This window comes from Balearica regulorum, chromosome 1 (assembly GCF_011004875.1).
Source record: "Balearica regulorum gibbericeps isolate bBalReg1 chromosome 1, bBalReg1.pri, whole genome shotgun sequence".
NCBI classification, from domain to species: Eukaryota; Metazoa; Chordata; class Aves; order Gruiformes; family Gruidae; genus Balearica; species Balearica regulorum.
In genome coordinates, this window is record NC_046184.1 from 127,529,440 (window position 1) to 127,548,582 (window position 19,143).

A 19,143-nucleotide genomic window follows, 5' to 3' on the forward strand; every position below is an offset into this window, starting at 1 on the left:
AAAAAATACAGAGAAATAAAGATTTGTGCAACTGTACTGAGGTATTAATAACAATCTCTTCTGGTTTTCTTCAATTTTCAGCCACAGGCAGATGCCAAGGTGAATGGTACAACACTATCGTCTCCTTCTACCTCTTTGCAGAGGTCAGACAGCAGTCAGCCAATGCTTCTTCGTGTAGTTGGCAGCCAGACTTCAGAAACCATGGGTAAGATAACGAAGTTCAGATTGTCATAAAAAAAATAGCTGAGTCCCATTTTCTGGGAAAAAAAATCCTTAAAGACAGAAAATACTCTTCTCTCCTGTTTAGTTCAAATGAAAATGAAGTAGACATTTGCAATGTTCTTCAATGTCATCTGGCTGTTTACAATTTACATCTTCATTATGGTTCAGACTTTTGCTTTTGATCATGATGCACTCAGTAGCATGGATATTTTGACATTAAACACAAAGCTCAGCTAGGGCTTGACTCTTGAAAAAAACAAATATGACTAAAAAGCTAACTGTTGTATTCAAACTGACATTCAGCTCTTAAGCATGACATGGCTGATTTAGACATACATAGTATTCATTATGGCTCAGAGATTAAATGTATGATTAATCATCCTCATGTTAACTGATATGATCTTATTTTTAATATGTCATGGCTCAGTCAGTAGGATTGAGCTGTCACTCATCGGCAGTGCTCATCTAGTGTCTTTTCTAAATAGCACATAAGATCTGATAATGAACATCATATAACTTGTGGAGTAAGGTTAAGTAATAATATTCTGTAGCTAGAGGCTGGAATTACTATTTTGGTGCTTTTAGTAACTGCTCTGTAACATTTTCCTAATTTCCTGTCTGGTATATAATTAATAACTATTGATTACTGAGTAGTAAGGATTTTCTGCTAGTAAAAAAGCAATCAACCGTTGCAGCATCTTTAAGCAAATGTGCTTAAATTGCTTCAACAGGATAATATTTGAAGTCTGACGATAATATTCAGCTTCATATGCAGAAATTTATTTAGTGTCTTTAGAGAGTGGCTTTGGGGAGAGCGAGAGGCTTAAGTGAAAGCTTTTCTCTTTACTGCGGTTAGTGAAAGAGTCGATGACAGTGAGAAATTGAATGGGAGGGGACGTTCTGCTCTGTCTGAAGTGCCATCGTGGTGGGAGATGCAGCTTGTTCTGGGCCTTTTTCTTGCATCCCGAGCACAGGCAATAACATCAGCCTGTGCAGTATCAAACAAGATGATTTCTGTACACCCTACACCAAAAAAAAGTGAAATAAATTGCACGTTTAGGAATGCTTCAGTTAAATCCTGGGGGTGAGAGTACAATCACATGTAACAGATTCCTTTGGACGTTTCTTTAATCATGTTCCTAGTGAGTAAATATTTTGCTACGTATGGCATACACAAAGTAGACAAAATATATCGCTGGAGTAATTTGCATTGGCTTTCTAAAGAAATGTCATTAATTTTGTCACATAAAATATGTTAATTAAAATACACAAGAAAAGATGAGAAGACAGTGGTTCCCAGCCATCTTATTAAAAGTCTTGTAGTTTCATGTTTTATCCTTTAGTAGGACAAAATACAATAATATACTTCTTTTCATTTGACTCGATAAAAAATTATTCCCATTTAACTTGTGAGACTGGAATTAATTAATTAACACACATATAATCATATAAACCACTAAAACTTTTTTAAAGCAAATATTTAGAAATGACTTGGTTGGTTTTGTTGTTATTCTATTGAGCCAATATGTGGAAGGACAGTGAGATGTTGAATCGTTATCAGTGTGATCGTGTTGAGACTCAGCAAAGCAACACTGTTGGCAGCACAGAGCGAAGCTTATAAAAAGAATTACTAGCCGAGCTAACAAACCACAGCTAATTCAGTTTGTCGGGTCTCCTTTCACACCAGACAGCTTTGCTGGCTAGTCTGGGAGTTTTCTGAAGTGTGACTTAAAATATTCTTGAATTGTGATGGGAACTGGAGTGGTGTTGTAAATAATGCTCCCATGCAGCAAGCATGTGCTCAGTAATGAGGGAGTTAATTTTTTTGAGAACATACTGAGGATCCTTAGGTCTCCCAGAGAATGAGGTAATGTAATGTTAGCTTTTATATGTTTTTCTTTGTGAAAGGAGACCTCGGGTTTTCTTCTTTGAATGTAGACCCATTGCACTTCTCTGTCTCTCTGCTTTCTCAAGGAGAGACTACTGTAAAAGGTTTTCCACCAGCAGTGTTGTCCAGCCGCTTGGTAAAAGCAGCAACCCAGATCAGATCCTAATTTACAAATAGAAGAGCTTATCCCTTGATAACCTGAAATACAGCTGGGCAAGTGGAAAGGTTCTGCTTTTCTTCTCATAGAGTCTTAATGGGAAAGTCCTGATCTTTGGCCCTTCTCCCCTAGTAATGTAGGAGCAGAGGAGGTTCTCTTAGGCATGTGAGCCAAGAGGCTATTGCTGAACTTTAATTCGTTCAGGTACCACCAGAATATTTGACACCCACCCAGCCAGCTCTCTGAGCCTTCTGTAGAAACACGAATGGGAAATACTGTGTTGGGTAAAGAGGTAATGGAGGTCTGAAGGTGTCTTTATTTTTGACATGTCGCTTGGCTGATGTCTTATTTTGTCATTTACAAGGAAATGCTCAGAAAAATCATCTAAATGAGAAAAAAATAAAAATAATGCATTTTAAATAAAAAAATACACCAGTTTTGAGGGTTCACACAGTTCAGTTTGTGTCACCGCTTACCAGGACGTTTGGAAATCAGTACCTGTCCTCAGTTGCTCTTGGCCAGGACAGCAGAACCACTGCATTCTCTCTTCTTTTGATCTTTAGGGCCAGGTAGCTTTCCACAGGCATGCTAATAAGGTCCGCAGCCTGGGTAGAAGCGTCAAGATCTTACTGTGAGTTTTCACCTTGACATTACTTCTGCTAAGGCACCCCTGTCGGTGCAATGCTTGATGCAAAAGTAGCTCATGGTGTGAGTTGATTTGTGTGAAACCAGCACCAGTCAAAAGCTGAACAAACTGCAAGCAGTCTCAGCACCTATTTTTAGACCTTTAATGGAATAAAAGAAGCTGATATGAAGACCATCACTCATATGAATTAAGTGCTTTCTGCAGACACTTTACCCCACTTCTTGTACTGGAGTGGGAAAAATTACTCTCGGTCAGTAATAACTCTTGTGAAACTCCTGGCCCTAAGGTGAGGCCAACACTAAGCCTAGCAATAGGAAATATGTGCAATCCTGAAGTGTTCCTTTAGCATCTCTTTTAGTAGGTTTCCCACTAGCATGGAGCACCTTGGTGTTTAAAGAATGTAAATGCTGACAGAAAATCAGGCAGTCTGTTACTCAAGTTGAGTAGGGCAAGACAGATTAGAATAAAGGGTCATTAAGTCATTTTCAAAATAAGGATGTACCTCAGGCAAAATTGCTTTGGTGTTTTAATAAGGATAAAAGAAATGTAGTAAAAAAGGAGAATCTCACTGAAAGTATATCCTTTAGGTGTATTCTTTTTTCAGATGCTTTATTTGTGTTGGAGTCTAGGGTCAACAGTAAAGTCAACATATGGATTTTAGTTATCTGAAACCATGAACAAAAAAAAACCCAGTAAAAATAAAATGTATTGCATTTCCCATTAAGCTGCTGCCCTATAATCAGGTTATAGAAATTATTCAGTGGGAGAAATGTATTTCGCTTTATTAAACTGCTGCTAAACCCTTTTACAGTACAATTGAATGTTCTTGGAGCGCCAATCTGATGCAATTAAACTGTCAGAAATATTAATACTGATGCAGATGAGAATCTGGGTTTCTACTGATCTACGCAGCTAGGCAAAGCAGTGCTAACATGAATCTAGCACTATTAGAAAGCTGCTCAATAGCAGCACTCACAACAGCAATTTCTTTTTCCATTAATAGAATAAGAGAAGCTGAAACAACGAGTGTCATTTATGGAACTAAATGTTCCTAGCAGACATTTTACCCCACTTCTTTTACCAGAGCAGATTATTTCTTAAATCCCTTTTTATGAATTGAAGTCGGTGTTAATTGTTTAAAATTCATGGTTTAATTTCACTTAGATCCTTAAAAAGAAACATAATGGTCAACAAAATTCAACTTTAAAATTTTGATTGTATACTAAGCAGAAGATGTGTTTAGGTGAACAGCCTCAGCTTCATGAAGGACATCGGCAATAGGAAGCTGTGAGCAAATGGTTTTGTAGTGGCTCTCATGCAGTGGTGTGGATTTGCTTTCCAGGCGAGGATGAGCTGCTCAGCCCTCCCCAGGACACAAGCACAGGTTTGGAGGAAGTGATGGAGCAGCTGAACAACTCCTTCCCCAGCTCCAGAGGTGAGCGCTGCTGCCTGCGGCAGATGAGAGGGAAGAAGATAAAAGTGCTTTCTCTTCCTTGATGTTTTCAGGGGGTTGTGTTTTGGTTTCAGGCTTTTTGCTGCTCTTTGTTTTCTTTTTAACAACAGCTGTAGAGAAACCTGTCTTATTTAGAGTTGAGAAGCAGCCTGCTCCTCCTTTACCTTGAGCTACTGCCACAGGTAGCCTTTGCCAGATACGTGGATGAAACAGTGTCTGGCTGAGACTCTTTTTTCCTGAGCATTTTCTTCTCTTCCCTTTTCCCATGTTCCTTTTCTCACAGCTTCTCTCCTTTTCAGTCAGTCCCCTTGCTGATTTATTTTTAATACATCTTAGCACATTTTTCTTCTGTCTTTACCTTTCTCCAAGAAGAATCTAGTTTGAAATAATATTAAAGTTCTGAGTCAAAGTTCTCGACCTTGTAGCACTTGGGTCCAAAGCGATGGAGGAAAAACAAGTGGGATGTTCATTTGTGCACTGTGGGCTATGCTTGTGCGAACAGCCACACCATTTCTTTCAATGTTTCCTGTCGTTTGCTAAAGATAAGCATTTGTATCACTGGGATTTATTTGTTCAACCTTTTTTCATTGAAGAAGGTCTTTTCTCAGCCCAGAGAAAATACTCTGCTGCTGAGAAAAATGGCTTAGATTCCTAGCAGGAGACGGGAACTTTGGGGTATTACCTGTTGCTGTGAAAGAAGGCTCAGGCATAAACCTCTCGGCGAAAGCAAGCCCCGGTCTCTGTTGACAGCCTGTTAAGTGGATTTCAGTAGGGGCATAGACTTACTGCAGGGCACCTTACACAGGTGTCACACAACACACAGAGGTTCTTTAGTAGATAAATGCGTAAACCATCGTGCTAAACTTTAACTGAAGTCAAGTTTTTTCCGTCCTTTGATTTCAAAGCAAGCTCAGCTCTCACCAGGCATTGTCTGTAAGCAGTGGAAAAGGACGGGGCAATATGAACTGCATAAGATCTCATGCTATAGATCAAAAGATGGGATCATTTAGAGAGAGATTATTGAAGAAAATCTAATACAATGTATTGTTAACTACATTCATCTCCACCTTAACATTATCTGTATCTCATGTTTCCAATCTATAATAAAAGATCAAAGTGTAATTGCAAAAGAGTGAAAGTTTGGCAAAGCAGCCTGAGAAGAGGGTGTAGTGTAAGGATTCAGATGTGTTGGAAGTAGTATTTTATTTCTTTGCATTACAGGTTGCATCAAATCTCAAGCTATTTGTAGGTATCCAGGAAACAGAACAATAAGCCCAAACAAGTGATGAGCACAGATCTATAAAGTATATTTTATAAGTATATAAGTATATTTTCTTATATTAATTCTTATTAAATAGAATTTTTTAAAAAATGTCAGATGCAAGAAACTCAGTCATCCCAGTCTGGCATTTAGAAGTGTATTGTGATATCGTAGCTTATGAGATATCATTTGAAAGGTGAATTCAAACTACTTGGGTAAGGTGGCACCACATGTGATGCATACTATCTTTAGGAATTAAAACTAGAAGGAACATGGAATAAATGTCCAAGATTGACTAGTACTAGAAGTAGCTTTGTTTATTTCTGTACAAATGCTGTAGAAGGAGAAGTCTGTGGTGATATTCATAAACCATACAATTCCAGAAGAGCTACAAAGGACACAGGGCAGTCATCAAAACCTTACCTTGATTGAAAATGAGAATAACAAAATGAAATCCAGGAAGGGAAAAACATCCATCCAAATAACCTGAAATTTATACATGGAATCAGTTGGGGAAATGTAGGGATGTATTAAAAGGCCTGGGAAGTTGCTGGCAGGACATTAAATGTGGATTTCCGTTGTGGCTTGTAAAAATAAGCATGTTAAATTTCAAACTGTCTAGCTCCAGCATGTCACAGCATAGGCAGTGATACTCCTTTGAATCAAGGATATAATTCTGGATATCTTACTGCCATTGGGATAATGACAAATTGGACAAGTGCAGAATAGTATGACAAGATCGAAGTGGACTCTCAAGGCTTTGGTTCATGAGAAAAGTTCAGAGCTGAATAAGCAGTGAAGAGAGAAAAGGAGCAAATATCTGTGCTCGGGTGCAGAGATGTAGAGTTGAACATCACAGGTTACAAGCTAAAACTAAAATATTTAGTCTAAATATCATGGAAAGCATCTGAAGAATAAGATTTTCTCAGGTTGAGAAATAGTTTTCTAAAGCAAGTAGCAGATCTCAGGTGCACTAACTTGTGTTCCTATATACCTTTTATAGGTTTTTTGTTTGTTTCTTCAATTTAACCTTTTGGCAGTTCTTGGCATTTCCTAAAGAGCAGAGGACCTCCATGCTCCTTGCACAGCTGACTGTTCGTCTGAACGCTGTTTCATTTCTGGAGAGGGAAATTCTGCTGAATACCTGATGATTGCTGTCGTAAAGGAATTTTTCTTTCCTTTTAATCTACAAGGTTTCCCATCCATTCCTCTTTCAGTTTGCTGCTCCCAGCAAATTCACAACTGCTGCAGCTGCTTCAAACAGCTGCTGTGCTAACTCAAAACAGATGTCAAAGCCAGAGGTCTGACATTTAGTGGAAATCTACCATTAAATACCACCTCAGTGGTTTATTTGACCCTGCTTGATAATGGACCACAGAGGAAAACATTTTCATGCTGTATTTGTGCCCAGGCTACTAAATCTCCAGGGAAGTGGTTCACAGTTAGAAAGCAAGATTGGCAGGCTGGTATTTTTAAGGCCAAATTCATGTCTCCAGCACCAAACAAGTTGCACTGCTGCTGGTGAATCTCATGGTGGACCAGGTTGTGTTTTGTGGTTATGGTTTTGGGGCAAATGCTTTCTATGAATGAAGCTCAGAGAGGAATTTAGAGGGAGAGGTTCTTGAGCTAACTGAAGTTGGCAAGAGAACTTCCCAGGCTTTCAGTGCAGAGCCCTTGCTGGTGGATAATGAGAAAGTGAGAGCCAAGAAGTGGTTAGAAATGAGACCAAGATGGCTTAGAAGAGCTAAGAGGCCATGACATCACATGGAAACATTTGGAGAGGAATCGGTACTCACCGTTACTGTTTAAGATGGTATTACTTAATGCAGTTGTTGTCTTGTGCAGTGAAATGCCAAGAACTCACAGCAATAAATAAATGGCACTATGAATAGCACCATCTTTTGCAAGTTTTGTTTTACTTTTCTCTCAGTCACATAAAAACACACCAGACGGATTTTCTCCTCTCACTCTTGCATCAGCCAGGCTCTGTCATGAATGGGACTAATGTCCTAAGTAGAACCAGCAACTTCGAGCGCTGCAAATAATGCAGTTTCTCTTATTCTGACAGCAAAAAAGTCTTACAAGGCAGACTTTTCTTTACACACTTTACTGAATAAATGGAAGAGCGCCCTGGAGTTGTTATACTGTAGTTTATTCTGGAAATACTCTTGCAGTTGAGCTATGCTGGCCTCTTCTCGACTGTGTCCCCTTCTCCGTGCTATGGTCCTACATCCCACATCAGTGAGCCCAGATGACTGAGATCCCTTAGCACCCTTAGCACTCCCCTGTGGCACAACAGCACTGAAGTGACTGAGCCTCTCTGCAGATTTCTGCTGGCATAGTGATGAGGAGGACTAGATCTTTGATGACTTGTAATGCTCAGTTCTGATGTAAACTGAGAATACGTTAATGAATTTAACAAAACTTCAAGGAACTTTTTTTTTAAGAAAAGCTGTTTGCAGATGCAGATCTCTCCCCTCTGCAGCCCATCCATCCCTCTCCTGAGCTGAGCGAGGGGGGCAGTGCAGTAGATGCTTTGTGCTCTCTGCTTTGATCTGACTCTCCATAGATGCGTGAGGTTTTTATGGGTGCCTCTGCTTTCAGGTTAGATTTGATCACTCTCTGTGTACCTTTGCCTGTGATACAATGTCATGTAGATTTCCAAAAGAGAAAAAGAAATATTCTTCTATTTTGTAAGGATAGGAAATATTGATTTAAGCAGGAATAATACTAAATAATTAGGCACCCGTGGATTGTGTATCAGTATTTTGATGCCTTATAGAATACAAATTTTCAGAACTGCAGCAATACAGACAATCTTCTTCCTCTGCAATTTATGCCAAGCCATACTCCTTGCCTGAAAACTTAGAGACACGCATTCATTCATATGCAAAGAAGAAAATAAAGTAAAATCCATTAAACCCTTCTTAATCTTTCTCCAAAAGAAATTAGCTGTTACTGTAGTAGTGCTACTCTCTGTTGCAGTTAACACATTCTGGGGCTGATTACTCACCACAGACTTTCCTCACCAGCTATTTTGTGTGGTGCAGAGCTATCCCAGTTACCTTTAAATGCATTCATTTTCAAGCACAATCCAGTCTGTCTCATGTAGATATTTACATGAGACACTGTGTAGCTGCACTTTCAGATGCCTGTGCAGATAGGCATTTCTTCAGACCTTCAAAAGGATCCAGTATTTTGCATGTAGGCAGTTCCTTCTCTCCTCTTGACCCAAGCTAAACTGTCTTCTGCTGGATCTCTTTCATGCCCCAGGACTCTTGCACACCCAGCTGTACCACGCTGCAGTTTCTGGAGGCCTTAGGCAGACCACCTACTTGGGGGCTCTTCCTCAGAAGAAGACCAAAGTATGCAATGGACTTTATATCTTCATTCTCAAGGACCTTCTGTAACATGATTTACATTGGTGAGAGGTTCTCATCTTCCCTCCTGGGAGGCATTTTTTTTGTTAGCATTCATAGCTCCCGGTAAAAGTGCCAGAGGAGGTCTCAGGCTGTGTAGGCGCTCATCTAAGTCCTAGAGAGTCAGGCAAGCCTGCAAAGTGACGTCCTTAGAACCGAAGCTCCTAGCCATCAAGCTGGCTTTGGTACCTCTGTGCACCGCCAGCACGTGTGGTATAGACATAACCTGAGTCAAAGCTCCCCTTAGGACCAGAATAAAACCCACATCCAGAGCATGACTGCAAACCTATTTTTATCATTTCTAATAGTAAGTATGCTTCTGAGGAGAGGGAGAGGGGAAGGAAGGGAGTAAAACTTCTTCCTCTGTTGTGTAAATTGTAACCTTTGCTGTCCAGGTCCTTCACAGGTTGCCCCGGCTGTTTCCGTCGCGTGGAGTTAGTAGCTGAGTGGTGGCTCTGACCCGTGGTGGTCAGTGGTGACATTCCCTTCCTCCACCCTCTGCTCCTCTCCTTCACCACCTCTGCTCGGCTTTGCTCTGTTGCTGACCCTTGTTCTGCGCTTTGTAAAATACCTGCAAAGCTATTTGTTGTCTTCCTTCCCTTCTCCTGCAGGCTGCCATACCTAGACAAATACTGGACAGCAATTAGGTTACTGTTATGCTGACCGGGATGTTCTCCTCTCTATATCTGTCTCTCTCCCTGTTGTCCTGTACATTGTTTACAATTACATCATTTACAACAGCTCTGGGGCAAAGATCATCCTCTTTCTTGAACAGCGTCTGCTGCAGTGACTTTCTTGCTTCAGGCTACAAAGTCGGGCCATACCGGTGCCGGCAGTAATGCACTGGTGACAGTGGGATGCTGCTTCTGGAGACAGTGAGCGTCTTATTGTCACTGGCTGTGCCATGGGAAGGGAGGTGAGGGGGTGTTTCTGCTGTTGATTGACACCTGGCTTTAAAAAAAAAAATAATGCTATGATAAGTGTTTGAGAATAATCGGTATGATCAAAGTGTGGCGTCTGTGAAGGCTCGTCAGGAACATCTTTTCAGCTAAACCCATTAATGACTCCTCCATTTTGGCAGTACAACTTGAAAGTTATGAGATACTTTACCTTTTTTCCCCTTTTACTTGAATTTTTTTTCTCCCTTTCCCCCTCTGCCCCCTCAATTTTACGATGCTTGCAGATCAGCTTGTTGAAAACATCTCTCAGAATACATTTATTTTGAATGTGAGCATGTTATATACCCATCTACAGCTGTAGGTGTAAAATACATGTGTGTGTGTGTGTGTACACGTATGTATATATGTGTGTATACCTGTATGTATGTATGTAGGCCATAAGAAAATGTAAAGTGTCTGGATGAATTGATTTGGCATTGGGGAAACATGATTTTACCACTAATACTGATTAGTAGAAGTACTCAGACTGAGGAAATTTGGATGCTCAGAAAGTGAATTCAGATCTTCTCTGGCATCCTCATCCTCAACTGAAAGGTCTGCAAGTTGGTTTTAGTACTTTTCTCAAGAGTTTTTGCTAGGTTAAAACCAAGCCACGGATTACAGAATTGTTCTTGAATAAATCAGCTCAGAATCATCAGTGGATTTCAGTGCACTTTCAGTCTTTGTTTAAAGCAGAAATGCTGTTATTTTATATTAAATTCCTACATGGAAATTGAAGTGTCTCTTACAGTATAAAATATATATTCACGTGTGGTTTTTCCCTTTCTTTTCTGATATTTCTTCCACTTCCTCTCTCTGTTCCTAAAGGAAGAAATGCCCCTGGAAAGCCAGTGAGAGAGGTTAGTGAGATGCAGGCTCACTGCCATGGCTTCTGTTTGTCACAGCTTGCTTTCTGTGCCCAGCATGCGTGTGACGGCAGCACGGGTTTGCTTGGGCTTGGTGAAGGGCGGGGGTGGTTTTATTTTGCTTTGGGTTTTGTTTGATTTTGCTGAGTGCATTTCCCCATGTGTGCTCTAACAGTAGCGTACCTCTCAACTTTCAGCGGAGACAATGTCAGCTCGGAGATCTGCATTGTCTTACATCCTCCCAGAGGTGGAAACTTGGGAATGGGGAGGAGAAAATAACACATTGAAACTAAGCCTCTGTGTGATAAATGCGGTCAGCAAATATGCTGCAGTCATTGACACGCTCCGTTGTTCTTGTATGTAAAGCACAACAGGGAGACCCATGTCTCTTGCTGTTCTGCTTACATACTCACAATTGTATTTACATATATGTGCCGATATACCATCCACCATCTTCAGTTATTAAATAGTTCTTTTCTTTTTCTTTAGAACAGTGAGAGTTGAGAGGTATAAGAGATTCAGGTGTTTTAATTCCTGATATACTATTGCAGAATGAAGAATGCTACTAACATTGACCAGCTCCACGGTGTTGTATTCAGCAATGCAAATGGGCGATGGTTTTCACTGTGCACTTTGGATGTGGTTGGTTTGATTTTGATGCAAAATAGATTTTAGAATTTGTACGTCACTGCTTGTTAATGGAGGAAAACGTTTTTGCTCTGTGTTGTCGTCGCACCTTTGAAAGTATTTCCAGAGAACCTTGATTTTTCCTCTGTGAAGCTGCTCCTGACTCGCCAACCAGATGCAACGTTTGAAAGATGAATTCCTAGCAAAAACTATTATTAAAGATAAAATATTCAGAGACTACCTGAGTGCAATTGCAAGTAGCTGTGAAATGACCTTTCCCGCACAGAGGATCTTCGGTGCGGATGAGGCAGAAATTGAAGGGTAACCCGGTTTGCAAACTTCTGCTGGTGCAGAGAGGGGGGCTCAGGGAAACACACCACGCTGGGGTTTTTAGCAAAGCTGTTGTGAACCCCCAGTCACTGACAGGCTACCCTGGGTGAGCCAGGATTTGTTCTCACGCGGTGCGGTGCCTTCAAATACAGTGGTTCTCTGCATAGGCTCTAGGAGCGGGCACAGGTCCAGCTACTTCGAGGCGTAAGATCCTCAGCGCAGGTTAAGTCTGTCCTCAAATGGCAGGTCCTCTCACGTGGATCAAAAAAGGGTGCTTGGGATGTCATCAACAGACTGCACCAGTCCAGAAATTTTCTGGAAATTATTTCATATTCAGTCCTGCATGTTCTGGGCTCATGCAGTCTGAGAATTGTTCTCCAGTTCGGCAAAGCAGGTTGTTTTCTGCTATCTTCATTCATATTTATGCATATTATTCAGAAAAAGCTGCTGCTGCTAAGGTCACATTTCATACTCAATATTAAAAAAAAATTAGAAAAGCAGACATGTCCTACCTGATCAGATTCCAGCCACTTAACCCTAAAAAAGTTGACTTCAGTGAATCACTCCAGTTATATTTGTGCTCGCTGACAGTTCCAGAGGGGGACTGGGAACTTGCAGAGCTGAATATAAAATGCAGTTCTCCGCCTGCTTATGAACTGTATGAACTAAGGTATAGAACAGCTTTTGCTTTATGTGTGAATCCATTTGCACAAAGGTAGATCATGTGGTTTTAAACCCACCCTGCCAGGTTTTGATCCCATTACTCACCTTAGGTATTGTCTTCATGTATAATCCCACGGATTTCGTGGCATTACTCAGTATGAATGAGGGTATCAAAACCCAAGCCGCCAACAGGAAGGATTTTTCTTTTGTCAGGGAAGGGTTAGAAATCTGTGCTGCTAAAAAAGGCACTGCATTGTGTTGGGGTTTCTTAATTTACTTTCTATCCAGTCTTTTGAGTCTGAATGTTCCACGTTTATTTCTCTGACAAGCTGTAGTGTAAGACTGATACTCGGTTCCTGCGCCCTCACCCAAGGGCCTTAATTCCAGTAGAGCCTCTAAAGTAAATTCAGCAGATGTGAAACGCATCATTCTGTGTGTGACCAGAAGGGATGTAGTTAGTGTCAGCAGAAATAGGTGTCTTCTGCTTTCAAAGCAAATGCACCTGTGTTAATATTCCCTCTATTTTATAAGTCTTAAGTTAATACTGTCCATGTTCATTTTGAGCTTTATTGCTGCATTCCAAAGTGTGTGCTAGTTTTTTTATTACACAGTAGGATCTTAACCTTTCAGTGCCTCAAGCAAGGAGAAAACTTTTTCCAGCTTTAATGCTTTAAAAAAAAAAAAAAAAAGAACGGAATTAATGCCTTCTTTGGTGGCATTACTTGAAATTATGAATAATAATGAATGGAAAGCTATGATTTAGATTTTTTTAAGTACTTTTAGGACAGCATTTTTTTCATTTGCTTCTTAATTAAAAATGTCAATGTCCTATCTTTCAGTCTTAGAGAGGGCAAGTATGCAGTATTCAATAGAAGCAGCAGAGCTATATAGAAACAGTGAATTTGAGCGCTTATTTTTAGGTAACAAGCATTATAGAAGAGGAAGCATTCATCGCACACATACAGTACCAGGAAATTACTGTATATGTTGCTCTCAACTACTTGCAGTCTTGACTAACCTAGCTGTAACTCCCACGTGCAAGAGAGGCAAGAAAAGTGCTGGCGGTGCACTGACGCCCAGCTGAGGGTTCTCCAGCGGAGTGGCTGGCCCAGCTATACTACCGCCCGCTCTTCTGGCCCGTCCTCCCATCCCGTGACTGTCCCGGAGACTGCGGTCCCCAAGCTGTTGTACTTTACAGTCCAGCTATTAGCGTAAACTGCACTCAGCAGTGGTTTATGGTCATGCTCTGAGCTGTAACCTCAGCTGGCTCAGGAGGAGACACATGACTGTTCGGTTTTTCTGCAGATGAAATTAAGACCTGTGCTAGAGAGGGAGCGTGGATGGTGTGGGGGAGAGGGACTCGTATCTCCTTAATCACCCCAGCACGCCTCTGTGCAGCTTTTGTGGAGGGAGATCGGATTTGAAGCATGGTTATTTCAAAAATATGGCAGCAATTAACAGAGAAAAAAAAAAAGATTAGCAGACATTCCTGTAATTTTTATGCATTAAAAGAATACCTAGGGATCCTTAGATGCATAAGGTCTTCTTGGCCCATGTTTTAGTTGCTTGAACAGTTTAGCAGTTTGTACGTACTGCAGCATACTTCTGAAAGACTATTTAATATTTTTGAAGTTATTCTTTCTAGACCCAACCTCTTTCTATAAAACCAGCTTGCCTTTGTTACCTTTACAGCTCCGTATCTGACAGAACAAAACATTATTAACAAATACTGATTTTTTCTGAAGATGGGGTTTAGCAATTTGGGTTGGTCTTAAGTCCGTGGAAGGGTGATCACTCTTCCCAAGTTGGGAATGAGCAGTGTTGGAATCCCTGAAGAGCCCTGGAGTCCCATTGTTGTTTCTAGAAACAACAGGTTGCAGCGGATCTGAACAAGAGCCCATGATCCCACAGGCAGCAGTGCCTCCCACACCTGGGTAGCCTGTGTCGACTCTCACCACCACCATCTCGTGTCTGTAGGTTGCCTCAGGTGAGGAAGAAAAAGCTTATTTAACGCCTAGAGATTTCTTGAAAGTAGTTTGCAGGGTCAGGATGTTTGTGGGGATGCTGCAGGTCACTCCGGTTATACCAGGGTTATTCCCATACAGCCTTGATAGCACATGCTGCAAATGCACCTGAGCCATGTCAGAGTTTCAGGTAAGTAGAGCAAACTAGTGGCAGTTACCTGTCTGTTTACGTAAGCATCTCCCATCTAAAATATGTTCTTATTTTCATATGACTTCATCAGATTTTCACTCTCCATGGTGTAATTTGCTGGATTGATCTCAGCCTGCATGGTGCCAGTAAGAGAGATTATCCTCTACATCTAAAATAAATGTGGTAGCATACATTTACTTTAAAGTAAACTATGTTTTGACCAATACTTGGCAGGAGTTTTTCATATGCTGTTACTTGATGCGCTGATGAGCAAATGACAAGATTTTGCTTGAGATAGATAGGATAACTATACATTAATGATTTATGGATGAAATTGCTGTTTGATGCATTTGTTTCTCTGTACATTAGTGCCACTAGCAAAATGTCACCAGATTAGAACCAAGTATTTCTTTGTATCAGCAAACTGTTCCAGGCACAGCACTGCTCACTATCACATGGGCAGCTTGTTGAATAGTTATCATTTAGATACAGCCTAGTTGTGTGTAATGAATGCTACATTTAATAAAAAAAACAAAACCCCACAACTTTAAAAAACTAGTATTTGAATGTAAAAGGTGGTAGTAGTTCTCCAGAAGAAACAAACTTCTCTGTTTCTCAGGTCATGTTTTTCTGTTCCATAAATGCTGATGAATATTGGCTAACGGCACTCCAAGCTCCTATGTACTGTGGAAGTGTCCACAGTGCATGACTACCATAATGTGAACATTTGGAAGAGGATGGTGAGCTTGATTTGCCCCACAGGGAAGGTTCCTGTTGTTAGAGAAGGCAGTTGTGGCAGGAGAGACACCCATCATGTAGGTGGGCTCCAGCACATTATGGGTAGGGAAAGGTGCATGGAAGGTGTATCCTGGATACCCTGGTCATGTCCTTTCGTCATTGGGTGCTCCTTCCTCAAGGACCATGGCGAGGTCTTGGCATCCAGGCTAACGCAAAGCGTTCCTGGGAAGCGGGGCTGTGGGCAGATGGTGTTGCACCTCCCATGTTTTGCCAGACAAATGTTCTATCGCAAGTACTCTTGGGGAGTAAATCAAACCCCTCAGACCATAGCCACATATAGCTTTATTGAGTAATACTTCCCCTGTTATAAACTTGCAGTTGCTGGCACTCTGCAGCTTGGGGACTTCTTGAGTTGGAGGTCACATGCATTTCTTTGCATCTAAATAAATCTTTCTTCAGTGATTATTTTCTAACTCCTTTTTTAACTCATTTATGTGTTTGGCCTAAACATCAGCCTGTGGCGATGATTTCAGTAATACAATTATGTACTGTGTGGAGTATAATTTCCTTCTGCTTGTTTTAAGACCTTCTGTCTGCTCGTTCCTCCTTGTCCTTGCAAGAAATCTTGAACACTCAGTCCTTGGTTTGGATGCTCATCTTGTAGGGTGCCTAGTTCTCTGTCATATTCCCTCTTCTGTCATATTTTTTTCAGGAGGGAGACAGCAGATGGGATTCAGCTGTTTAAACTGTGATCTCTCTATCGTTTGAGATGCCAGAGGGTACTTGAGACAGTCATAGAGGGCTGCAAATCTGACACAGGACTTGTAGGAGACCCACACTCTTCTAAAAAGCAGCTGGAGACCAGGCAGGGTATGCCAAGGGCCTAAAATGGTAACTTGTGGCAAGTTAATCTCCGTACCTTCAAGTCTGCTTAGTCTCTAGTTGTGTTGAAGCCATTTCTTGCTGCTGATCAGCATTGCGAACTTTCCTTTCCCTTTGCAGCGGTGGTAAAATGAGTGTGAGAAGTCACAGATTTTGTCTCCAGAACTGTACTCTGCATTTCTTCTTCACTTCCGTGTAGGACAGTGGTTACGGGTGAGGAGAAATGCACAAATGAACCACTGTATAGTAGTTACTTGGTAATCGTGGCATCTTTGGTTCTGCTGGACTGCTGCAAAGGGTCTTTTAAAAACCATTGAATAAACTGCAGCCGTTTAGTTTGGTCATCGTTTTAGATATCCGTGCAGGTATCCTGCCGGGACCTCTTGGGTTTAATGATTTAGTTAATTACTGGTGATCAATTTGTTTCTGGTTTTCTCCTTGATAGAACATTGAATGGTCAAACACTTGCAGCACCAGTTGGAAACTTTTCTGTGATGTCAATGGATTTAATCGTTGCTTTTGGTGACCATTCATAATGATGCAACTTCATCGCTACAGGGGGGCTTTTTGGAACACAAATGTGCTGGCTCATTGTCAATGTAGTTTACCATAGCCATTCGAGTCAATATTGCTTTTAAATGTTCTGCAAAACTGGCAACTTTTACTAACGACAGCGTATTATATTCCTCCAGGAGACTTCTAGAAAGAGTGCTCTCTGGTGTCCTCCACTGGGGATGGTGTGAGCGGTACATGGAGAGTGATGGATCTGTGCTCGGCCTTTTCCGTAAAGCGTTCCTACCAATCTGCTGCCGTGTCTTCTTCTTTTAATTTCCTCTTCTTTGACTTTCTTTTTCAGGCCACAATGTAGGGAGCCTTTTCCACATGGCAGATGACTTGGGAAGAGCGATGGAAACCTTAGTGACAGTGATGACCGACGACAAGGTGTTAGAATAGCAAGATGTGTTTTACAACTTCAGGCGTCCCGCATGGTTTTTATAATATTCATACTACAAAGAGGATTAGACTGTAAGAGTTTACAAGAAAACAAATCTATATTTTTGTGAAGGGTAGTGGTACTATACTGTAGATTTCAGTAGTTTCCTAAGTCTGTTACTGTTTTGTTAACAATGGCAGGTTTTACACGTCTATGCAATTGTACAAAAATTATAAGAAAACTACATGTAAAATCTTGATAGCTAAATAACTTGCCATTTCTTTATATGGAACGCATTTTGGGTTGTTTAAAAAAATTTATAACAGTTATAATGAAAGATTGTAAACTAAAGTGTGCTTTATAAAAATAATTGTTTATAGAAACCCCCTTAAAAAAAACACAAAAAAAAATACTGAGGCAGTACATTTGTTTAGTTTCATTTCAGCTCTGCAGCTGCATCAGAGAGATTCATGTCCTGTGTTCTTTTCCTTGCCTATCAAAAAGGAAAAAAAAAAAAGAAATATTTCCTGCAGCAACACCAAAACGGCCAACTTACATTTCTCATTGGCTTTGTCTGACTAGAGCTGGCTTAAAAAAAACCAAAACTCCTCAACTTCCAATGAAGGTACTTATGTCACCTCTTTCCAATAAAATTAATTACGAATTACACAGCTAGTTTGCAATAATTAAATGAAAGAGCACATTACATGACAGAGCCTGCAAAAAATTAATTTAAAAAAAAAAAAAAAGAAAAACCCCAGAAGAAAGAAGGAAAGGAAAGAATTTAATGACCATCCTATGCGCCAGCATTTCCTCTGCTGACTAAATTCCTGAATGCTGTTAGTAAAGGAACGTAGAAATTGCCTTACCAGATTTAACCTTTGGACCTCAGTGTCCGGTAGCCCGCTGGCCGCGGCCAGCAGCCAGTGCTTCAGCAGGAGCTGGGTACAGCTGCCGCCCACCCGCTGCCGTCGCTGGCGTCACCTTTGCCGCTTAGGAGAAAAGAAAGGGAGACGTTCCCTCCCGCCCCGCTGCGGGATCAGCTTCTGACCCAAAGCACAAGTAGGTTACCCAGAGAGCATCTTGGCTCGTCCGGCTCCCGCTGCTGTTCACGAGCGCGAAGCTCCTCAATGCTCTGGCCGACAAAACCAGAGCTTTCCACAGTGTGTGTCTCAGCCTGCTACAGCAGCCGGTCCCAAGGAGCTGTACCGCCGCGAGCAACCCTTGGGAGAGGCTGTAGAAGAGTTACTGCTGTCCTTGCGCGTGTATGGTGATCAGGTGAAGGTAGCCACACTGCTCCATGAGATATTTATCGCCGTAACAAAGGTCCTGGTCCTTTCTCCTTCCCCATTTCTCTCTACAAGTAATCCCGCACAATTCACAGTAACGTGAGAAAGAGAGGAACTGATAGCGAGACAGATTAGCCAGCTTGACTGCAGTTTGTGAGAGGTAGGTTTGGGTATGAGGTGCTGTCAGCAAAAGCTTTACCACTTCATTTTCTTAACCAGCTTTTAATTTTACCTTAGAATACGTAGAAACACACCATCTGACTTTATATTGCAAGAGTAAAAAAATCTGTTACCTCTTCTTGTATGAAGTGTAATTAAACTTGGGAAAGATTTTATTTTGAATGCTAGTTAACATTGAACATGGCTAGTCATGCTATTTCTACCTCACTTTGGTTTTGTGGTGTTCCTGACAATTACGTACAGATAATGTTACATCATCACCACGTGTCCATTGTGTGACCAGGTCTCATCGTTTAAATAATACCGACAATGATAATCATTTACAAAAAATAAGTACAATCCCCCCAAACCTCTGCTTTCCTAATAAAGAGCTTTTTTAACACTTTATTACAATAGGAACCCTCGGTATTTCTCATGGTCTTTTTTATCAGAAGGTTTAAATTGAGATCTGAGAAAGAGATGGGTTTCTTCTTTTTTTCTCCCCCTTATACGTTAA

At 41.0% G+C, this 19,143-nt stretch overlaps 1 protein-coding gene across 14 annotated transcripts in view; it reads left to right on the plus strand.

The window, feature by feature from the left end:
• DMD (dystrophin) overlaps nt 1-17,783 on the plus strand; it is a 1,320,554-nt gene extending 1,302,771 nt beyond the window's left edge. For 10 of the 14 annotated variants that reach the window (XM_075774516.1, XM_075774534.1, XM_075774546.1 and 7 more), the window contains 3 exons: nt 82-205; nt 4,256-4,348; nt 17,101-17,783. In XM_075774516.1, coding sequence (XP_075630631.1) covers nt 82-205; nt 4,256-4,348; nt 17,101-17,198 — 315 coding nt within the window. In that variant the 3' untranslated portion in view covers nt 17,199-17,783. Of the gene's footprint in view, nt 1-81; nt 206-4,255; nt 4,349-10,812; nt 10,845-17,100 lie in introns of all 14 variants that reach the window. The other 4 variants (XM_075774594.1, XM_075774617.1, XM_075774625.1 and 1 more) reach the window with 2 other exon arrangements.
• The last annotated feature ends 1,360 nt before the right edge of the window (nt 17,784-19,143 follow it).